This window comes from Ziziphus jujuba, chromosome 11, assembly GCF_031755915.1.
Source record: "Ziziphus jujuba cultivar Dongzao chromosome 11, ASM3175591v1".
NCBI classification, from domain to species: Eukaryota; Viridiplantae; Streptophyta; class Magnoliopsida; order Rosales; family Rhamnaceae; genus Ziziphus; species Ziziphus jujuba.
Window position 1 is genome coordinate 21,806,016 of NC_083389.1, and position 7,764 is coordinate 21,813,779.

The 7,764-nt window shown below is 33.6% G+C and overlaps 1 protein-coding gene across 4 annotated transcripts; it reads left to right on the forward strand.

Moving 5' to 3' along the window:
• Positions 1 to 3,481: 3,481 nt before the first annotated feature.
• Positions 3,482 to 7,269, forward strand: LOC107433061 (endo-1,4-beta-xylanase 5). 4 transcript variants are annotated; one of them, XM_048464855.2, is made up of 8 exons: positions 3,482 to 3,741; positions 3,835 to 3,869; positions 4,448 to 4,607; positions 4,814 to 4,989; positions 5,111 to 5,212; positions 5,456 to 5,602; positions 5,768 to 6,406; positions 6,794 to 7,269. In XM_048464855.2, exons 1-8 carry the CDS (start codon positions 3,660 to 3,662, stop codon positions 7,127 to 7,129), a joined length of 1,677 nt encoding a protein of 558 aa, XP_048320812.2. In that variant the 5' UTR covers positions 3,482 to 3,659; the 3' UTR covers positions 7,130 to 7,269. The 4 variants fall into 4 exon arrangements, with proteins under 4 accessions (XP_048320812.2, XP_048320813.2, XP_048320814.2 ...); XM_048464856.2 differs by having other exon boundaries at positions 3,482 to 3,684; positions 3,792 to 3,869; XM_048464857.2 differs by lacking the exon at positions 3,835 to 3,869 and having other exon boundaries at positions 3,483 to 3,741.
• The last annotated feature ends 495 nt before the right edge of the window (positions 7,270 to 7,764 follow it).

Genomic DNA, 7,764 nt, shown 5'->3' on the forward strand with positions numbered 1-7,764 from the left:
GTCGGATAAGATGTAATGAAAATTAGTCAGCTGAAGAAGGAACTTTCTAAGTCATTTGATATGAAAGACTTGGGACCTGCTCAACAAGTTTTAGGAACGCAAATAGTTCGAGATAGAAAGAATTACACGTTATGGCTATCTTAGGAGAAGTATGTCGAAAGAATGATAAAAATATTCAGCATGGATAAGGCCAAACCAGTTAGCATTCCACTAGCAAACCATTTCAAGTTGAGCAAGAGATCGTGCCCTTCATCTAGAGTAGAGATAGAGGAGATGGCTTCAAACCCTTATTCTTTAGTGGTGAAAAGTCTAATGTATGCAATGGTATGTACCAAACCAGATATTGCTCAAGCAATTGCTACCGTGAGCAAATTTCTTTCAAATCCTGGAAAGGAACACTAAGAAGCGGTTAAGTGGATTCTCAGGTATATTAAAGGTACATCCAAAGTATGCTTATATTACAGGAGAGGTGATCTAATTCTACAAGGCTATACAGATGCAGATATGGCCGGAGACTTTGATAATAGGAAATCTACTTCAGGTTATATTTTCACTTTTGTTGGAGGAGTTGTGTCATGGCAGTCAAGATTGCAAAATTGTGTAGCTTTATTTACGACAGAAGTAGAGTACGTTGCCACAGTAAAAGCCAGTAAGGAGATGTTGTAGTTAAAGTGTTTGCTCCATGAACTAGGCATCAAGCAGAACGACTATAAGATACATTGTGACAATCAGAGTGCTATGGATTTGAGCAAGAATTCAATGTATCATTTTTGAACAAAGCATATTGATATCCGCTATCATTGGATATGCGACGTGACTAAGCATATATTGTTAAGATTGATGAAGATTCACATAAATCATTTCAAGTTGAGTAAGAGATTGTGCCCTTCATCTAGAGCAGAGATAGAGGGGAAGGCTTCAGAGCCTTATTCTGTAGCGGTGGGAAGTTTGATGTATGCAATGGTGTGTACCAGATCAGATATTGCTCATGCAGTTGGTACCGTGAGCAAATTTCTTTCAAATCCTAGAAAGGACCACTAAGAAGCAGTTAAGTGGATTCTCAGGTATCTTAAAGGTACATCCAAAGTTATCTTAAAGGTACATCCAAAGTATGCTTATGTTATAGGAGAGGTGATCCAATTCTATAAGGCTATACAGATGCAGATATGGCTGGACCTTGATAGTAGGAAATCTACTTCAGGTTATATTTTCATTTTTATTGGAGGAGTTGTGTCATGATAGTCAAGATTGCAAAATTGTGTAGCTTTATTTACTACAGAAGTAGAGTACGTTGCCGTAGTAAAAGCCAGTAAGGAGATGTTGTGGTTAAAGCATTTGCTCCATGAACTGGACATCAAGCAGAACGATTATAAGATACATTGTGACAGTCAGAGTGCTATGGATTTGAGCAAGAATTCAATGTATCATTCTCGAATAAAGCATATTGATATCCGCTATCATTGGATACGCGACGTGACTAAGCATAAATTGTTCAGATTTGTAAAGATTCACACAAAGGAGAATTCAGCAGATATGTTTACAAAGGTTGTCATGCCAGAGAAGTTGAAGCTGTATAGAGACATAGCTGGTTTATATGGTAGGTGACCATCAAGTTTTTAAAATGCGGCTGGAGGGGGAGAATTGTGGGGGTCCAGCCTTTTCTCCTAAAGCCCGGCCCATTAGTTTCACTCCTAGAAAGCATTATAAATAGATGCTTAATTTCAATCTTATATTATATAACACACATTAGCTTGAGAGGTTGAGAGAGTTGAGTTGAGTGGGCCCCAGTTGGCAAGGTTGTTTGTGGCTGGTAACAGTTGTTCATGAGGGCTATGAAGGTGATGGTCGAGGAGGTTGAGTTGAGGGAGGTGAAGCTAGGCAGCTCTGTTAGGGTTTATAAGAAGACAAAATATGATGTATCAATATTCATTCATTTACATAAATGAAAATGTATATAAAAAATAAATATATATATCAAGCCGAGGTTTTTATTCTCCGGTCCCGGCCCGACCCCGATTCGGGCCTTAAAATTTTGCCCCTAGCCCACCCCATAATCCTGATTTCTTGGGGAAAAATTTTCCCATTAGGTGCCGTGGGCCGCCATTTTCGGGTTGTACAGGGCAAATTTTCGTGCCTAACTTCAATAGTTCTCAACTCTCAAATCTTACCTCTCAAACTGATAAAGTTGATTTTGCATAGACATATGTTGACATTTCACGAAAATATAAAAAGAAATCTTCATTTTTTTATGATAATTTATGCGTAATTATTATTCTCTAATGGTTAAGTCTACAAAGAATATATTTTCTGCATATTTTTTAGTTTTCGTTTTCATTCTAATTTTTATTTTATTTTAGAATATTTATACAAATATTAAATTTATTATTATAAAAAATATATATAATCAAGGGTAAGTAGACTTGTGACTTTATCATACTATTTTTTTTTTCTAAAAATGGGATATATAAACTTGTCATGTGTAATTTTGAACATTTTTATTAAAACTGAATTTTTTTTTATTTGTTAATTTTTTTAGGCAATTAAAAGGTATATATATATATATATATATAAAATCAATAACGCTAATCTAGCAAAAAGTTTTACTAAACATCATTAATATTTATAAATTTTTGTTAAAAAATTAAAAAATTAAATTTAATAGATATTTTCAAAAATTCTATAGAATTGTAAGATATTTTATTAAAGTTATTTAATTTTTTAACAAAATTATAAAGGAATTAATACGGATATTTGAATAAAAAGTTTCAGTAAAATTATGGAGAATTATGAAAAAATTTCATGGATATTATAAAAGTTATACTCTTTTTCTATTCGGGAGCTAAATTTATTTTCCATATACTGAAAAATAAAAATATTGCAAAATTTACAAAGATATTTTTGAATTTTTAAGCCATGAACGAGGAAAAAAGCTTTTCCCAGGATTCTATTCCCTAACCCATACGTAACTTGTGTATTTTATTATTATTTAGTTTTTTTTTTTTTTACATATTTTTATTTAAATATACAAATCTATACTTAGTTTTACATATTTTTTAATTAAATATATATTTATAACAGATATACAAATTGTAATTTATAAATATATTGTATTTTATATAATATATTGATATAAAAAATATGTGGTATTTTATATTTGCATTATATATTGTATTTTTATTATTTTTTTCGGTGGATGGTGGTTGGTCTCAATGGACAGGGTGTATTTTATACCGCTCCTCCATTCGCTGCTTCATTATGTTTTCATTTCAACTAAGTTTTACCAAAATTGTTCTTGCTTCAATTTATATAGATTAAAGCTTTTATTACAAGATTTTATATTAATTTACAATTTTTGACATTATTAAATAAGATAAATTTACCACATGTAACTTGTTATTTTCTTTTTGAAGTTAAATTAAATAATATGGCTAAAAACTCGGTATAAGAAAACAAAAAGACACCGATGTGGGAATCTCATGGGTTTAAAAATAATTTGATAACCGAGCTCTTTCTTTGCACGTGAACTCGATCTCTCTGTGTCTCCCAGTTGATTTGTTGAAAAAGTGAACGTGTGCAGCTCTTATAAGCTCTTTCAAACATTGTGGGTGTTTCCCATTGAATGGTAGCAGGTGGTCGGCGCAGTTAACAAATCCCAGCAAATGAACAAGAATTCCATCTCCTTAGGTTTCTTAATCTTGCTTCTCTTTTCTCTTTTGCATATTGTCTTGGTCGCTCCTTCGGGTACGCTGGCTTCTCCCTCTTTCTCCCTCTAATATCTCTCTTTCTTTAAGGTTTTCAATCAAGGTTAGTTTCCTGGAATATTGTTTATTGCAGATGGTATGCTGTATGATTCTTCTGCTTATACTGAGGTAATACCATTGGACATTGGCAATGGCAACTGAAATATTTCGGATTTATACTAATGATGCAAAGTAGTTGATCTATCTCTAGTACTTCATTAAATAAAAATGAAAGAAAAAATTGAAAAATAATGTTCAAAATTTTCAAGTTTGATGTTTCAGTATTTGGGCGATCTTGTTTCAAAGTATACATGCCAAACAAGTCTTACAATTAATCCATGCATATATAAAGATTGATTTCCTTGGAAGCTTAGGCTTTTGGTTAAGTTTTTTTGGAAAGTGAAGCAATATTACCTGTTTGTTACTTTAATACTCTCCACACCCCCATTGTAGGTTGGGTGATTCGTTGTAAATTATCACATGTACTTTTTTGATAAAAACTAAAATTTTGAATAGACTTTATATATCTCTATAATAATTGAATTAATATGAAATTGAATTATTATTCTTTCCAAACCCTTAAGCTTTTAAAAATTAGGTTATGATTACATTTACATTAACGCTGACCATATTAAGGTTGTCATTAGTTTGAGATGGGTCTAAGAATCGGATTTTAATTTCTATAGACCTTAATTTTTACATGACAGTGTCAAGCGAGACCAGAGGCACCCTTATACCATGGAGGAGTCCTAAAAAATCAAGCTTTGGTTCAGCCACGTGGCCGAATCGCAACAACAAACAGTGCATTATATACGCCAGCTCTCATGCTACATAATCTCACGGGTGGCACAGTCTATTGTTTCTCTAGTTATGTTTCCTATACAAAAGTCAAATCTTTCTCTGATTTTATCACGGGTCGAAGAATTTCAAAGACAACTGACCCTATTACCTAGGCTTTAACTAGTTATTGACCTTATTGACCTTTTTAAAGTGAACCAAAATGGCAAAGTGACAAAGCTAACAGAATATTCATATATGAATGTTAATGGGCCTCTAATTTGGTCTTCTATCAGGTTGGGTGAAAATCAAGGGAGCAGATTCAAGTCTGATAAGGGCAAGCTTAGCAGGTGAAGATCTCCATGAATGTGTTGGGAGTGTCATTGCGAAACGTGGTTGTTGGTCGTTTCTCAAGGGTGGATTTGTTATTTCTTCTTCTTCCAATTTTTCCCTCCTTTATTTCCACTATCAGGTACTCTACTTTTGCCTTGCTATTATATATCTTATTACAACTGAAATAAAACATGCATAAATATTCAAAAGGGTAAGCTTGTTCCATTGTACCCTTTGTGGTTTTTAATTTCTATTTGCAGAATGCAGAAGAAAAAGATATCAGTATAGAGATTGCTAGTGCTTCTTTACAGCCATTCACTTCTCAGCAATGGGAAAAAAATAGGCAACTCAGAATCAATGCAGTGAGTTTCTACTGTCTTTAATATTCTACATTTTAAATTACTTAAAAGAGTACGTTATGCTCATCCTAATATCCAAAATTACTCCTTTGAAGTTAAAAGGCTCTGTTTTTCAGCTTAATTGAATTATATACTACTATGTGCATAGTTTAGAAGAGCTTCTTACATTGCAGAATATTTGATCATACCATAATTATTTTATAGAATAAACCCTTAAAATGTTTTTACTTTTCCATACACATGCAGGAAAGAAAACGGGTGGTTACTTTACATGTATCAGATAAACAAGGAGATAGAGTGGAAGGAGCACTAGTTCAAGTTCAGCAAATCTCCAAAGATTTCCCACTTGGATCAGCAATAGCAAGTACCGTTCTGGGAAATCAACCATATCAGGTAGTATAATTGAATGTATAAACAAATTCTGATAACTTTTTGTCAATAGGTTCAGAAACTTTTGAGCCAGTGGTATAATTAATTTAACATGTTACTTTAATTAATGTTGCATTATTGAATTAAAAACTAAAGAAAATAAATTTTTGAAAATTTTTTTTTCTTCAGAATTGGTTTGTAAAGAGATTTAATGCAGCAGTATTTGAAAATGAACTCAAGTGGAACGCAACAGAACATGAACCAGGGAAGGTCAACTACACCATACCAGATCAAATGCTGGAATTTGTTAGAGCCAACCAAATCATCTCCAGAGGACACAACATTTTTTGGGAAAATCCAAAGTTTGCACCACCATGGGTGCGAAACCTTTCCGATCATGATCTAGAATCCGCCATCAACTTCCGGATTCAAAGTCTGATGAAGAATTACAAAGATGAATTCATAAACTGGGATGTCAACAACGAAATGCTTCATTTCGATTTCTACGAGCAACGGCTAGGCCCCAATGCTAGTTTACGTTTATTTGAGATGGCACACCAATCAGATCCATTAGCAACTTTATTTATGAATGAATTCAATGTAGTAGAGACTTGTGCTGATTACCACTCTACTGTTGATGCTTACATTTCCAGGCTAAGGGAGCTCAAACTTAATGGAGTTTCAATGGGTGGAATTGGCCTACAAGGTCATTTTACAAGACCCAACCCTCCTTTAATAAGGGCAGTCCTAGACAAGTTGGCTACACTACACCTTCCAATTTGGCTAACAGAAGTTGATGTCAACAAAAAATTTGATATGGAAACACAGGTGCCTATGTATTGATCATTTATTTTTCAGTCCTCATTGCTGTCCAACTAGCGATAGAATGTCACATTTTTTAAGAAGTGTAGCATCAAACAAATTAAGACGGGATGGGATTCTAACAAAGATTTTATACTGGGCCTCTCTGAACTGCATCAATTGATTCGATTAGACTAGATTGATTTAAGTTTGGTCCAATCAAATTCAATTATTTTGAATTTAACGAAATTCAATTGGAACAAATTTAGATTAATCCAGTACAATCCAAATCAGTCTCATATCACAAATGGGCCCGGTAATGTTCTTACAAAATTGACCAAAGAGTTTTTTTGATAACTATAAGTGGTTATCTTCCATTTCTAACTGTCAACTTTTTCATCATGATCTATACAGGCTTTATACCTTGAGGAAGTTTTAAGAGAAGGCTTTTCACATCCTTCTGTAAATGGTATAATGCTTTGGACTGCACATCATCCCAATGGATGTTATCAAATGTGTCTTACGGATAACGATTTTCATAACCTTCCTGCTGGTGATGTGGTGGACAAGCTCCTCATGGAGTGGCAAACTGGGGAGATTGAGGGACTAACTGATGAGCGTGGTTCATATAGCTTTAATGGTTTCCTTGGTGAATACAAGGTTAGTGTAAAGTATGGCAATCAGACGGCTAGTTCAACATTCTCTCTCAATCGTGGTGGTGAAACTAGACATTTTAGCATCCAATTGTAATCCTAAAAAATTCTCTGGCTTTTAGATGAAACTTTTACAGCAGCTAGTTTCTATGTGTGTCCAGATATATACTTGTGAACAATTTTTGTAAGCGATTAGGTTCACCATTTAAACTAAACTACGATCGATATCTTGAAATATTTGCATTTTTGGGCGTGCATATATATGCATTTATGATGTTTTTATAGGAAATATTGTGGCAAACATTAATTGTTATTTCTGCGCCTTAATTTCTATTTCAATTTTCTTGTGCTATGTATGGACAGTACATAAGTAGGTAATTAACACACACGGGTTAGCATTTTTCATTTGTTTACATTAATTTTTCTTGTTCATGCGTTACTTTCTAGTTTGGCCGGTCAGGTTCTTGTTTTTTCTCTGTTGGTTTGTTTCTCTTTCCTTTTGTATGGATTCTTTCTTTTTGTGCTAGTTTGTTTTGGCTTGTTGGGATGTGTTTTTGGGGTGCCAATCTAGTTAGAATGTATTTGAGGTAGCTAACAGTGAAGAGGAACTAATTCCAGGTTAAAAACTATGAAGAATCCCTTGGAGAGAACATGGGTATTTTTCCATTTTAGAAGCTTGAGCTTTATGTTCTATTTACAACGACAAGAAAAAAAGCTGATATCCATCCCCAA

Coding starts and splice junctions, on each gene's coding strand:
- LOC107433061 (XM_048464855.2), top strand. CDS start 3,660: ATGAACAAGAATTCCATCTCCTTAGGTTTCTTAATCTTGCTTCTCTTT. Junction 3,870..4,447: donor ATTCTTCTGCTTATACTGAG/GTAATACCATTG, acceptor TTTACATGACAG/TGTCAAGCGAGACCAGAGGC. Junction 6,407..6,793: donor AATTTGATATGGAAACACAG/GTGCCTATGTAT, acceptor TGATCTATACAG/GCTTTATACCTTGAGGAAGT.